At 42.3% G+C, this 15,112-nt stretch overlaps 1 protein-coding gene across 11 annotated transcripts in view; it reads left to right on the top strand.

Annotated features, from left to right (window-relative positions):
- ALMS1 (ALMS1 centrosome and basal body associated protein) overlaps positions 1-15,111 on the top strand; it is a 47,487-nt gene extending 32,376 nt beyond the window's left edge. For 7 of the 11 annotated variants that reach the window (XM_015862992.2, XM_015862991.2, XM_015862990.2 and 4 more), the window contains 7 exons: positions 2,685-2,784; positions 4,203-4,382; positions 5,133-5,371; positions 5,981-6,164; positions 6,363-6,426; positions 9,084-9,183; positions 11,503-11,727. In XM_015862992.2, the coding sequence (XP_015718478.1) occupies positions 2,685-2,784; positions 4,203-4,382; positions 5,133-5,371; positions 5,981-6,164; positions 6,363-6,426; positions 9,084-9,183; positions 11,503-11,547 (912 nt within the window). In that variant the 3' untranslated portion in view covers positions 11,548-11,727. Of the gene's footprint in view, positions 1-2,684; positions 2,785-4,202; positions 4,460-5,132; positions 5,372-5,980; positions 6,165-6,362; positions 6,427-9,083; positions 9,184-11,502; positions 11,992-13,936; positions 14,340-15,004 lie in introns of those variants that run through there. The other 4 variants (XR_001555298.2, XR_004306925.1, XM_015862987.2 and 1 more) reach the window with 4 other exon arrangements.
- The last annotated feature ends 1 nt before the right edge of the window (position 15,112 follows it).

Here is a 15,112-nt window from a genome sequence, read left to right as displayed (position 1 = left end):
CCATACGAGGTTAGAAAAGACCTCTAAAGTCATCCAGTCCAACCGTCCACTTGTCCTATCACTATCCACCCTTGTAAACAGCTGTTCCCCCTCTTATTTACATGCTTCCTTGTTGTTAGTAATAGATTTCACTGAAAGAAGTTAGTGTTTCTGTACACCAACAGCTAAAACTGTTGTCAAGTCTGAGGGAAAACAGAATTTTTCATGGCTAGGAATTGTTTCAAAGATGATTTTATTGCATTATGCGTATTAAGGCTATTTGTTCAGCGTCTGTTTGGACCATAAAAGCAGCCTCTAGTCTTTGGCTGCTAAAATCACCCACGAGATGACAGGTTCCAGTCATTCTTAAATGAGAATTAAAGCTTGTTGTTCCCAGACCTTGAGGTTCCATTGAGCCCATATGGCTTTTAGAAAGTGATATCTTTTATCATGCTTGGAGGCATTCAAGGCCAGGCTGGATGTGGCTCTGGGCAGCCTGGTCTGGTGGTTGGTGACCCTTCACATTAGCAGGGGGTTGGAAACCAGATGAACAGTGTGATCCTTTTCAATCCAGGCCATTCTATGATTCCATGATCTGCTGATGTGTATAAAGAGAAGTGACCCACCTCAAGTAAGGATGAGACAAAATCAATGGCAAAACACAAACCTTGTTTTAAAATCCAAGCGTAGGTAGATTCAGTGATAGGCTGCAGGACTCCAGATAATTTTTGGTTTCATGTATCTGTGGTTCAGATAATTTATTTATAGCAGGAGCCCTATTCCCAGAGACACTACTGTACAGATATTTCAGACAAGTTCTCATTTTTTTTGGGGGGGGAGCCTATTGTCAGCTCTGCTTCTGGCAAACTCGATTGCAGCTTGCTTTTTTTATTTATAGATGCTGAACCCATCCCAGAAGGTTTTTCTCTCTTCCAGTTTCTGTTTATTTCTAAAGCAGTCTTTGAGCTGCCATCTGGTAGCAGGTACAAAGCTAAAGGTTGTGCTATATAACTGCTGAAGGGCTTTGAAAGCACTGCACTGTGTTTTCTAGTCCAAATAGCAACATGCACGTCAGTATTCAGTACCAAATTGCTGCTTATATTTATTTCTGCAGGCTGATATGCATGTGCATGTAAATGGGTTATCTCATTCTTAACTTTATAGTGTCTTCCCCTTTTGAGTGCTAATTGAGATCTGTTCTCTGAAGGGAGATGCATATCTCCTATGTCTGTCTGATGTGCTCTATCAGAGCTGGGATAGTTTTATGAAGCTAAAAAAACAGCTCTTGTCAGCGTGTGTGAGAGTAAAAATCACCTCCTTTAAACGTTGAAACTGTGCATTGCGTTCAAGTGGTGATAGCAGAGGATCAATAAAAAGGTAATTAAAAAGCCTCTGCTCATTTCCATTGTGGCTGGCGCTATGAGTTACTAATAGGAAACTAATTGCTAGGAGCAAGGAAAAAAAAAAAAAAGAAGGGAAATCTGTTTCATAATTAAAAATGAAATTCAGCAGAGTTGCAGGGATTGGTCTGTGCTGCACCGCTGGGCTTGAAGCCTGGGGAAACTCTGTCAGTTAATTGCTGTTAATAAAGCATTAACGTTCTCGGTGCTTTATAGAAACGAAGAAGCTCGGAGACGAGATGCATTACATCGTGCAATCCGTTTGAAATGTCTGTAAAATTACAACATCATCAACTGGAAGTTAATTTATTATATCAAAATCCTGCTGCTTACCGTCTTCATGGCTGGAATCATAGAATCACAGAATGGTCTGGGTTGAAAAGGACCACAAGGATCATCTGTTTCCAACCCCCTGCTGTGTGCAGGGTCACCAACCAGAGCCCAGGCTGCCAGAGCCACATCCAGCCTGGCCTTGAATGCCTGCAGGATGGGGCATCCACAGCCTCCTTGGGCAACCTGTTCCAGTGCATCACCACCCTCTGGGTGAAAATCATCCTCTTAAAACTCCTTTTGTATGAACATTGAAGACGTGAAAGTGGCATCTTGCCTAAGCCATGCTCTCACTCTGAGCCCCATGCCTCTTGTTTTCCTTGGGCTTGGTTTTCTCTGCCTTGGATGTGCTGAGGATTATAAGGGTGAGAGAACTTGTCGTGCTTCAAAAGGATTTGGCTTTTTCACTCCAGTGTTGCAGAACTGGAGTTCGCAGTGAATTTGCAAAGCAGCATGTTGCTTTTCCAAGACAGCTTGTCCCTGCAGCAGTCCCACAACCTTTAAAGGCTTCTTTAAGGGTAGGAATGTAGGATTCAGTTCAGATGGTTTTTCTCTCCTTCTTCCCACTTTGCACTTTGTGATCTGTCCTGAAAGTACAGCCAGCAGATCTTGCTGTAGCAAAAAGGGGTTGTCTTGATATGCCACACTTATCTTTGAGCTTTGGATGAGAGAACTGGAGGATGCCCAGCAGTGTACAGAGTGTGATCACGAGTAAAGTCTTGCCTACAGGCACCATGCACTCTTCTTACTGGAACAAGGTGCTGGAAGTATGTCGGTGCATGAGGATGAAATGAAGGCTGACTGTTATGTGGTACAGCAATAAATGACAGTGATCAGCCTGTGTTAAACCTTAAATAACACTAGTCTCAAGGTACAGCAAATTCTTGCTGTTTAAATCCACATTCAGCTCATTTCATTTATGTTTTCAGATGTTTGAGTGTGTTCTTCTGCATGTTTGTTCTTCCCCTCTTGAAGGCATTGGATCCAGCTTTGACAAGCAGTGGTTCCTGGGGACCAAGCTCAGCTCTCAGTAACAAGCGACGCTCACGGATGTTAAACAAAGGTATCCAAGCAGGTGAGTTGTTGGGTTCCAAACTGATTGTTTGTGCATTGGCTTCTTCTTATCTCCTTGGAAATCATTTGCCAACATCTGGTGTAGGTTTCTCATGGTTGGGATGAGCGTGCAGTGTACTTCAAATACTATAGAGAAAGGTGTTATGTTCTAATTCAAACGAGCCCTTTCTTGGCCTGCTTTGCTAGTGGCCAGTTTTCTCACTGCTATGTTTTATTAACCTGAACTTATCCATTAAACTATAAAGGTGGAATAACTGTATTTTTTTTAAGTATATTGTTTTCTCTGCCAGACATCTGTTGCTCACAGAATGTATTTTGTGGGCATATGCTATTTCAGAAGGCTCCCAACTGCAGTGTTCCATATTCCTCTTAGTAATATTTTGGATGTTATATCCTATTTAAAATATAAGCTCATCCTGATCTGGTGCAGTTTGAATTCAGGTCCAGAAAAAGCTGCATCTCTCTTGGCCTGAATGTAAAGCTGTATTTATTCCTGCCACTGTGTCTTTCAGCAATAGGTTGGAAGTTGGTTTTTCAGGTCTCTGCTGAGGTCCCCAGCAGGGAGTATAGTTAGTTTGGCTCCCACCCCCCTATATACACACACATACACACACACACTCAGCATTTTGCCTGAGGGACTAAGTTTACACCTCTTCAATTTTACTTGGACTAACATATAGTAACAATCTTAAGTAGCTGTAGATTTGCCCGAAACTTAAAGTGTAAATATAGAAGATTTTGCCTTTTGAAAAGAGGTAAAGAAGGCAACACTTGAGCTTTGAAGTGGAAATTGAAGGCCTCCCTCTGCACTGTGGCGTTGCTGCTCAAGTACTTGTAGCTGCTTTAGAGCAGAATCATAGAATTGCTCAGGTTGGAAAAGACCTCAAAGATCATCAAGTCCAACCACAACCTGACTGTGCTACCTTAACTAACAGCCCTCTGCTAAATCACGTCCCTGAGCACCGCATCCAAATGGTTTTTAAACAAATCCAGGGATGGTGACTCAACCACCTCCCTGGGCAGCCCATTCCAGTGCTTAATAACGTTTCTGTGGTTAATGTCCTTTCTGTACTGAGGTTCCCAAAACTGAATAGAGAACTCAAGGTGAGGCCTCATCAATGCCAAGTACAGGGGCAGGATGATCTCCCTAGCCCTGCTCACCATACCATTCCTGATACAAGCCAGGATGCCATTGGCCTTCTTGGTCACCTGGACACACTGCTGGCTCATATTCAGCCTACTGTCCATCAGTACACCAAGGTCTCTTTCCATCAGGCAGCTTTCCAGCCACACCTCCTCAAGCCTTAAGGGTTGCCTGAAGTTATTGTGACCCAAATGCAGAACCTGATACTTGGCCTTATTGAAACTCATACAGTTAACCTTGGCTCATCGATATTACTGCTTCATTTTAAACTACAGGAGACTTAGAGATTGTGAATGGTGCAACGAAGAGAAACACTCGAGACTTCGGTGTGACTTTTCCTACCCCAAGACCTATCCAGCCAAATCAGCGGCCGCGGGATCCCTGGCATCGTGTCCATGGTATTTTTGGAGAGTCAGATGGTACGGTCACAGATCACCAGGCAGCAGGAAGGAAGGGTAAGCAGAAGGGACAGCCAGGCAATTTTTTCATGGAGAAAAGGACAGAAAAAGGAGCAGACTGCATTTACCACAAGGTCAGTCCAAAATATACTTTCTGCAGAGTAGAGAAGCTCTACGTCTTAACAGCAATCCTCAAGATGTGTGAGGAGGATTAGCTAGAGCACAAATTAGTATCTGTCAGTTTTTATTCTGTTTTTAATGAGTGGATTTTAGACAGGGAAGCTTGCTATTCCAAGTGAGCTTTCTGATAGTCTATTTTGATGCCATTTTCAACCAGGCTGATTGAAGTAACTTTACCAACAAAGGTGACAAAAAGGCAAGGAAATATGAATAAGATAGGAATTAGGGAGATGCTTAGTTTTGATTTTCAAAGTATAAAAGGTTCTGTTAAGTTCTGAGTAACCAGATGCTGTAATTTGTATACAGTGCTTCAGCTGGACAATATTATTGCTGATAACTATTCCTTCTAAAAAGAGAGGAGTGTGCATGTAGGGAGCCATTTTGTGCATTGCCTAGAGGCTTGCTGGTTTACTGACACCTGGCAAAGGAATTCTTTGAAACCACCAAAGGTGTCTGCTAACAAGTTACACTGAAATCAGTGCAGTAACTGAAGTGAGTATTTATTACAGTGTTAGGCATGGATTGTGTTGGCTGAGACCTTGGGCGTGAAGGGCTATAGGTGAGGATGGAAGAGGGGCATATGTATTGTTTAATTATCTTCATTGTATTCTGTGGTCTCTTCAACAGGGATTTCATGGTTTGTCCAAGCAGAGGATTTGAAGTTTGAATCTAGGAAAGAAAACTGTTCCAATTCCATCCCTGGTCCTGGTTCATCCTGGTTTGAGCCATTCACCACCACAAAGCCCTGGAGAGAGCCTCTAAGAGAGAAGAACTTTCAAGAGCAGCAGTGCAGCAAAGTGACTCAACCTGCAGAAAGAGATGCTGAGACCAGGCCCACCCGGCCATTTGTGAAGCTTACGCTGCAGGTAAAGACATGCTGGGATCTCTGACGTCAGCACTAATGCTGAATCTTGTGGAAGCACATTTTTATTCCCTTCCTTTCTTCTTTTTCCCCACTACTTTGTATTTACTAGAACCCAACCAAAGAGAGGTCATCAGCCTCATTTGCTCTTGGCAATCTGGCTTTACTATATATATACTATATTTAGTATAGTAATCTGTTTGAATAGAGCTATGTAGAGAGAATATAGGAGAGGTAATGTCAACTCACTCTTGCTTCCATGCAGAAATAATAGTATGATGTACATAGTGCAGGGTTAAAATGGGCTTTAACTCATGCAGTGCAAGCAGCGTATGCATGTATATTCATCCATATACATATATAGTGTACGCTGCAGATCAAATAAAATATTACCACTATACATCTGTATTTTTCCACAGATATTTAGTATACATAAATATTTGTGTAACAATTATCCGTAACAAGTGAAATTAAATGGGTAGTTTCTATTTAGGTGCACTTTAGAGGTTCCTTTAAATTCAATTGCATCTATTCCTGTTCTCCTGTTTTGATTATTCCAATTGCAGGGAGTCTGTCTGGCCACTTCACATTTTGTTTTGTCATCTCATCTTAGGAAGCTCTTGCACTGCATCGCCCTGATTTCATCTTCCGCTCTGGTGAACGTGTGAAGCACCTGAAGCTTGTAATGGAGGAGAGGAGAATACAGAGTGAACTGCAGTCTGAACAAGAAGAGCTTTTTAATCCTCTAGAGAAAAGAAAGGGTTACAGGAATGCAAATCACCTGCTGGACGATAGAGGTACCTCTGTGTTTCTTCTCCTGATGTTCTATAGAAATACATTTATTCCCCCATTCTAAGGAATGTGTGTATTTTTTAATAACTTTAAATTACGTTTATGTTGTCTATAAAGATCCAGAAGTCCATGAAGGGCTAAGGTTGATGCAACAGTATTCTTTATGGTAAGCAGACCTACCCACTGTTTTCTTATCCATTTAGGTTATCTGATGAAAGAAAAGAGAAGAGCGATTCCAAAGAGTGAAATGGTTCAAAGATCTAAACGGTAAGGTTGAGTAAATGAGTAGGAAAGCGAGATGAATTGCATCTGGGGATGAAAAGAGAGTGGGGGGACCGTTTGGGGGTAACTCAGCTTTTACATTGCAAGAAATAGGCACTTTATCAGTGTCAGAAAACACCTATTTATAGAAACCTAGAAGTTAAACTGCTTTGAAAGAAATTTATGTATCCTGCTGCAGTATCTGTGGTCCAAACGCTACAGATTTCCAAGTACTGGATCCCAAAAGGAGATGAAATGTAGAGTGCTGGACCCTGGAGTGTGTGGTTTTAAATGTGATGATGGGGTAAGCAGCAGTAGTAGCGTGTTCCATTAAGGAGAGAGATGAGGAAATATGTTTCTCTCAAAGAGGGTGATGAAATGCTGGACCAGGGATCCACAGAAATGGGAATATTTCAATCCTTGGAAATAGAGGTTGACAGGATGAGGCCTGAGCAACTCAATCTAGCCTTGAAATTAGTCCTGTTTTGAGCAGAGAGGTTGGACTAAATGACCTCCAGAGGTCCATTCCAACCTAAATGGCACAGTCATTCTCCAAACTATCCATTGGAATATACAATATATAAAATAAACCCTGTTTTGTATATTCTGGGAGGAGAAAAAGGTGTTTTATTTGAATGGCCTTTGACATTTAACAGTATTTTTAGGGCACTGATAAAGAGGTGGCAGAAGTGGTAAATATGCCAGCTCCCTGAGGAACACACATCCATGTTTGAGTTGAAATGGAAGGGTTCGGATTCAGGTCACTTGAACCTTGTGGTCGATGTGTCTGAACTCAACTATTTTCAGAAACACTTGATTTCATAATACCCAAATGAGCAGGATTTCTATGGAGACTGATTCAGGCAGTCACACTTGGTGGCACTTATTTGTTCTTACTGCTGTCATACTCCAGCTCTCAGTTGGATCTGAGAAGTAATTTATTCCTTACCATTCTTCTGAAATCCCTACCTGTAATGAGTACAGAAGCTTTTGCTTTTTCTCTGCAAGGGTATAAATGGAATTTCTTATGGTAAATCAGCTAGAGCTAAAGAAAACTATTTTCAATTAATCGACCCATAATGCTAAAACTTGTCCGCTTCTTGCTTTAAATATCTCAATGGTGGGATGAATCAGTGAGTGGTAAACCTTGATCTTTCACTGAGGGGTGTCCTGGGATGGTGAAAGCTTTTAGAGAAGGGTGATATAGTAGTAAAGTAAAACTCCAAATACCCATTTCCCCCCTCCAGCAGTACTTCCATAGACCTGTCAGCCTCTGCTGCCCTACAGAAAGATGTCAGAGATGGAAAACAAGCATCCAAATGTGATTTACTTCATGTTTTCTGATCAATATTTGGATTCAATTCTTTGCTTTTCTTGATGCTACGTGTTTAACTGTGTTGTCTGACACCTTCCTGTTAGTTTGTTTTCCTGATAGCTTCTATTCTGTCCTTTGAAACATGGAAGTGACACTCAAGTCGTACTGCCTAAATAGTAGCTCAGTGCCAGCTGACACGTTTGCCTCCATCACTGTTTGTGCCAGTCTGAAAAACTACATATATTTCTGCTGGAGTTGGGACCAACACAGCTGTCAAAGATACCCCTCCCTCCTCTCTCCGGGCTGGTGGGCTCATTTCATTTGCAGTGTTCAAAATGGAATGTGTGAAGGCGCTTTCAGATAATAAGAGTTGAAGGCACAGATGTGTTTAAAATACTCCAAGTGAGCAGTAATTATGGAAAGCTGTTCTCGTATTGACGTAAGAATGAAGCAGGCTCTCAGAGGACACCCTAGCAGTGTTGTAACAGGGTCTTTCTCTTTCCTTCTCCTATTTGCTGATTATCAAGTCACTGTTTTGTAAGGGGAGTGTTATAGTATCTGTCTTTAAGTATAATAAGACTGGAATTTTTGAACATGGTTCAGATCCACCTCCAGTATAGACTGTAATCTTTTCTTTGAAGCTTTATGGTCCTTGGCAACCACTGACATGAACTGAGCCCTGTGATCTTAATGGAAGATTTAAGGGAGGCAATGTCAGCACTGCTATTCCATTATAGCTCTTAAGCCCCTTCTTTAGGTGACAGTGTGTAAAAACAGCCTAGAGTAGCACTCTGACTCTGCAAGGAGCACCAGCCACCTTTATTTTGATTCCAGAGCATCCCTTGCTGTTTGTCTCTGCTGTGGGAGTAGTTCAGCAGGGGAGAAGATAAAGCATTGACTTAGACAAGGCAGATAAGATGCCTGAACAACTGAATTCGAGTTACACTCGTCACTGACGTGTTGCTATTAATGGATAAGTGTGCTATTCAGTCTGTATACCCTCACAGCAATGAGGCTATTCCGCACTGATACTGAAACTACCTTTTGCAGCTGAGTGATCAGATCAGCTGTATGGTCATTCCAGTGTTACAAATACTGCTTTTAGGGAGGGTGCTACGTGTAAGAGATGAGTGTTGTGGGATGTGGGAATTTCTGGTATCCCAACTGCTGGATATTCCACATTTTCCATATGTATGATGTTAGTAAACCCCCTAAACAAGTTTTCCTTTGATGTGGCTGATGTAGACTTTAACAGAACGTGAAGGAAAAATAAGAGGAAGGTGTTTTTTATTATCTTTTAAGTTCATTCCCTCCAAGTCACTGTTTCTATCTGTCTATTTACACCCAGGATCTATGAGCAGCTGCCAGAGGTGCAGAAGAAACGAGAAGAAGAAAAAAGAAAAGCTGAGTACAACTCAAACCGCCTGAAGGCACAGCTGTACAAAATGGTAGGTGTTCTGGTCAGGTATCATATTCAAACATGTTAGGATACTGCTTTTTTTTTTTGCCTTGAGGCCATTAGTGTTATACTAACATTGTGGTTTTTGCACACTCCTATGTGTGTGTAGGGAGAAATAACAAGGAGGCATGGGCCCAAGTGGGAAGCACACAGAAAAGGCCACGTACAGTGTTGTGATGGCAGAACAAGGCAGCATGTTTAATGGTATTTCACAGAGAGCTCTTTGAGTTGAAGGCTGCTGTTTAACTCATGGGCACTCTTGCTGTGGATGGCTTTAGCCTTCAGTATTAATAGTGAACTTTGCGGCTGTGCTTAATACAGCCCTGAGTTGTCATTTTTAACCTGTCTGCAGTGAAGAATTGGCAGAACTGATAGTGATTTGTTAGCTCTGGGGGCTGTGGGTTTCACCATGAAGCATTTGTTTGGCTGATAGCTTAGTGCTGCTGTGCTGGCATTGATGGGCCTGGGATCAGCTGTGGCTGGCTGGCAAGGAGCTGTTATCTCAGTATGGGTGTGACTGCCTTTGAACCACAAACACTTAACCTGCAGGTTGTTTTCCTGTGGTAGAATCTCACCATACAATCAACAGCAGCCCAAAGGTGAGGGGAGGGCTCCAGGATCCATCCATTGGATGTCTTCACTGGGGGTACGGTATACTCATGCCACAGCCACTCCAGGTCTGGCAGCTCAGAAGGTTAACCATAAATGTTAATATAGGGAGCAGGAATAAAACACCTGGGAACATGGGGCTAACTTAGACTGCTGCACAAGTTTTTGCTCAGTTACCAAGTGCTTACTCTCTCCTCCCAGCAGCTGTGGCTGAACTCTTTGTTATAATGATGATGTGTACTTACATCCTAAATTCATTACATATTGGCCATGATATAACATGGCTCTGGGGCATCGTCACTGATGATAAAAGAGCAGACATAGAATCATAGAATTACCCAGGTTGGAAAAGACCTCGAAGATCATCAAGTCCAAAGGAAACCATGGGTTGCAGCCCAGCTGGCTCTGAGGATGGGATTAGCAAGCAGTACCAGGTGCATGCTGTTCCTGCGGGTCATCCAGGGCTCACAGGTTAAGGATGTGTAATGTTTGGGAAAGGAAGAGGTGAATTAAACATCTACACACACTCATCTGTATGGATATGGACAAATACTTGCTAAAGAATCACTTGCCAATGAAATCATTACACCAGTATTTAGAGGTACAGTTGCCACCTGTCAGTACTTTGAAAGGGAAACGTGCACAGCAGTTTCTCAGGGAGAAAACAAAGCTTTGGGTTTCCAGTGTGAGCAACAACTGCTGTTATGTGGGACACACCGCTCCCTGGAGGCAGCATATCTCTTTCCATTCTCAATTCCATTGAGTATTTCCTTTTAGCAGATAGAGTTTTTTTTTCCTCTGTGTGTGAATGGGCCTTTTCCTTTAGAGGCAATGCAAGATAGGAACCACAAGGTGTCACTGCCTCAAAAGATAAGCCTATGTTTCTAGACTTAAAAGACTGAATTGCACTTGGTTGCTACACTGTGGTATTTTTTGAGTGTTTGTTTTTCATCCCCTTGGCTACGTTTTCCCTCTTGTCAGCACCACCTTAGGGTTCTGCTTTGTCTTATAGCTGCTTCCTGGAAGTGGAGCAAAGAGGGTAGGTAGCATCTCATTGCTAGCTGGGTTTGCTGTTTAGATTGCAGAGCGGATTGAGAGCTGAAAGGAATGCTCAGAGGCTTCGTGGTGTGGTTGTGGGGACAGATTCCACACTGAGACCCATATCAACTGCTTTGCTTTCTATATGTTTAAATATATATATATATATACAGTATACTCTAGTTAATAGATGTATGCTGTGTACTGCCAGGGATGAACAATCAGCATTAGTGCTTCTCTGAAGTGCTCTAACATCTCGTGTGATTATGACCAAGGAGAACTAAGACATCTTCAATATACTGATCTTCTTTCATGAGCGTGTCTACTTCTTCTAGGAGATATAAACTTCTGGTGTTTGCAGCACTAGAGGGCATTGTTCCATGGTGTTACATCCATCAGCTAATGTCAAGGTGCTTCCCAGCACTTCAGGTTTGTTTCTGACCACTTCCACAGCAGACAGCACAGGGATGACCCTGTGTTTTCCATACTGCTAAGTGGGAAACAGCAAGGATGCTTTAGCTGTCCAAAGACATTCAAAGAGTCGTTCCTTAGCCCTGTATTACTTGCTGATGCATTCTGTTCAGAGCTCTTATCAGCACTATGTTTGTGCTTGTGATTTTTAGAGGGCTGATACTGATCTGTGCCACTTCTTGTCTTACAGAAAATCACCAACCGTGTCTTGGGGAGGAAGGTACCATGGAACTGATAAGGATCTCCTCTTTCAAATAAAGGCCTGCCGTGCTTAGCGAACTTGCAGAGAGGTTGATGTGAAGTAGATAAGGCAGCAAATATTGTGCAACATATGCTTTGTGGAATTCAGTTATGTCTTCTTGTACTAATACAATCTTGCCATATTTATAAAGATATGAAGGATCAGTGCAGATGACAGGATTTTAAATACATGTGTGTAGTGGTGTTGTGAACTTCCAAAGTAAATATAGTTTTGGGAAGCACTTGGCTGATAACATATTTATAATTATGTGATTGAAATAGTGATTTTATATATATTTTAAACAGTTTTTAACAGGGATTTATTTTTATTTTTTTAATTTCCTATCTCGATGTAGCCAACTTATTTATAAGATTTTTGTACTGGAAAAAGAAACCCCAACCCTCAAACCATAAATAAACAATGAAACCATTTGTAGCAGCTGTTGTAGCAATCATGAAGTGTGCCTTAGATGTTCTTTGTGAGGACAACTATAGAATCCAGGCTGCAGCCACCCCTGCTCTGCCCAGCCAAGAACTTACTGTGCATCTCTGTGACACCTATTTAAGCTGGATGTTTTTAGTACCTGAAGGAGTCATGACTTTACTTTTTGCTTGGTTTGCTATCTTGCTGTGTTAACCAGGAGAATCTAATCTGAAGTTTTTGTTTTAATCATGTTGGGTGTTTTGAAGGCTTGCCTGGGGAGGGTATTGTGCCCTACCCTCCTGTGAATATGCACACACTGGGTTACTTGGTTATGCACTTTGTGAGCATCACAATGGCAGAAGGTGAAAAATGAAGGTTGTGGTTCTTGGTGGTAGGCCTGAAGTCTCAGTTTCGCTTCATTTTGCATCACAAAAGAGTTAATGCGATGTACAAACAGGAAAAGGCACCTGGGGTGTCTTCTGCTCACCTGTGCCTGCAAACAGCGGTTTCCTATTTTCATGCTACGCAGTTTTATGTACTTAAATATCTTCACAGCAATTTAGTTTGAAGAATAACTGCAAGAGTAAATTTCTGCATAGAGTGAACACAACTGAGATGGTTTGACCCATCGTGTCCCCTACAAATCATGTAGAACTTCTTGTTTCACCAGAACTTCTTGTTTCACCCCTGGCTGAGCCATCCAGCAGTGGCCTTGGCCAGTAACCCCTGGAGTTCACATAGGGATATAATGAATTAAATCTTAAAATGATGGGAAATAATGCGATTCCCTTGAAGGTCAGCACACCCCACTAAATTACAGCAGTCGGAGATTTGGCATCATTATTTTTCAAGCTGTGGTCTGTGCTGGTGGTAGCACAGGCTGTTAAAGCAGCTGTTTTATTCTAACAGAAGGAAATAAACGTCTGAGAGTATGTCTGGGTGTGCTTAGAATAACATGTGAAAAACCCCAACCACCATAAAAGCAAATCAGTTGGAAGGGTGTGACTGGCCTGGTCTTAGAACCCTGCAGTTAAAAATGTGGTATGGGAAATAATAGTGTTGTGTAGCTGTGATAAATGAGCTTTGAGAATGACTTGTATCCTTACACCTTTCCAGTTTTCCAAATCTGCTTTTTGGTTTTTAACCTATTTGCTCCCTCCACAGCCTTCTCTTTGGATGCAGTTTGGATGCAAGCTGCTTTGTTTTTGTGTGCTCTTTCCAGGGTTGGCTTTGTAAGCTGCTGAAGCAGAAGATGCTAAAATAGCTGGTATAAAGCTTGTCCTGTGATTCCCCGATTTACATATGAATAGGCTTTTTCCCTGCTACAAGAAATGCAGTTGTGATAGTCACCAGAGATGCTGCCTCACTGTTGTATGCTCATTTAAAGCCACTTAGCTTCTTAAACACGCTTTAAACTTTCAGCTGACGGGGAAGAAAACACTCTATGGGCACTACTGCTGCCTCAAGAAGTCGTCTTGCATTTGGATAACACAGCTGGTAGTTATTTATACGTCTGTGGAGTGCCAGCGTGTTGCTCCCTCAACAAAAGCATGGAGGTCAACCATCAAATATAAATCAAAGAAAGGTGGAGGGTGATCCATTCCAACAGGTTGGAGTAGCGCTCCTTGTGTTTTCTGCATTGTAAAAGCTTACAAACAACAAGAAAACCACTGCCAAAGTAACCCAATGGTCACCCTCATGCTGTACACTGTGTTAAGAGTTTTGCAGCATGGCAGCTGCAGTGAGAAAGAGCTGTTTCCTCATTTGTCAATAATGAGGAACCACCGTTGTACCATTTTTGCTTGGGGAGAGGTGGTTCCTTCTGTTAAAATCTCCTACTCAGACACGCTTCAGTATATAAGCAGTTTTCAGATTGCATTTTCTTATGCTTGTCTTGGGCTGCACGGTGTTAATGCTCCTTCTGGAGTACTGTAAGGGAAATGTGCTCTATGCTTTGCAGAAGTGAAAGCACCTGGAATTCCAGTGAAACTTGGGAGAAGCTGCCACTTCTACAGACAGAAAATGAAGTCTACAATGAGGTTTGAAGAGCTGAGTCTGCTCAGTCCTCGGGCTGCACCATCCTCTGTCCTTCTCATGGCTTCTTGGTGATGGGTTCTAGTAAAGATGACTCACGTCCGTTCCACTTTCAACTCCTTGTTGTCATCAGGTCAGATAAAACTCGTGCTGGATGAGAGGCATCCAATGTTTACAGATCTGTGGAAAGAAGCTGTTGACAGTTTGGAGTCATCGGTTCCAAAATGGGAAAACTTCTTTCCAGAAACTCAGGGTATCATGCTTGTCTTGTGCTGCTTCCAGAGTGGAGTCATCTCTTCTTAATCTGCTGCTACACAAAGACATTTAGGGTAAATTCTGAGAAGCTGTAGAAGTTCAAGAGGGTGGAACTATGTTCTTTAGAACCTTGGAGGTGCAGGCTTTGGTTTTGAGTTAATCAGAAATGGTCTTTGATCAGCATTTGCCATACCCACCCCATCCAGCAGTTACTATGTTGGTGCCAAGTACGCGTTTGAGTCATACCAATAGTCCCCTTATCACAACTGCTATCTCACAAAGGGAGGTAAAAGCAGCATGGTTGTCTTTTGAGTTGTCTCCAGAAACCGAAAGCAGCTTTGATCTCGTACTGTCATCCTTCATACTTACCGTGTTCATCACTGATTTAACATAATGGCTGATGTTTGGCACTGGTGGATGTACCCTCACCAAATTGACCTAGGGAAGAAAGGCTGGATGTGTGCTCAGGTGGCAGAGGCAAGGAAACAGTGGGAGAAAGGCTGTAGAAAGCACCCTTGTGCTTTGAAAGATGCCACTTGTAAAACAAGAGGCCTCTTTGCCCTCCCAAAACACTTTCAGTTTCTCCTCTTGTCCTCGTTTCCATGAGTTCTACATTTTGTGTTGTAAACGCCATCCTTATGGCCTGGTGCATGTATTTGGGTCATGGAGGATGGTTTCCTTCTCTGCCTGTCTACACTATTGGTGCTCAATTTGATAGTGGTTGTGTGATCTCTTGTAGGACAACGCAATGGACTTTGAAGAGGAAGAAACTGAAGAGAGATTTGCACACGGGTGAGCTGGCTGCTTCCATTTACCCGTTAAAGCATCCGGACTTATAATTCACTTG

The sequence above is a fragment of the Coturnix japonica genome, chromosome 4 (assembly GCF_001577835.2).
Source record: "Coturnix japonica isolate 7356 chromosome 4, Coturnix japonica 2.1, whole genome shotgun sequence".
Lineage (NCBI taxonomy): Eukaryota > Metazoa > Chordata > Aves > Galliformes > Phasianidae > Coturnix > Coturnix japonica.
Note: the sequence above shows the minus strand (reverse complement) of the source record. Positions and strands in the feature narration are given on the sequence as shown.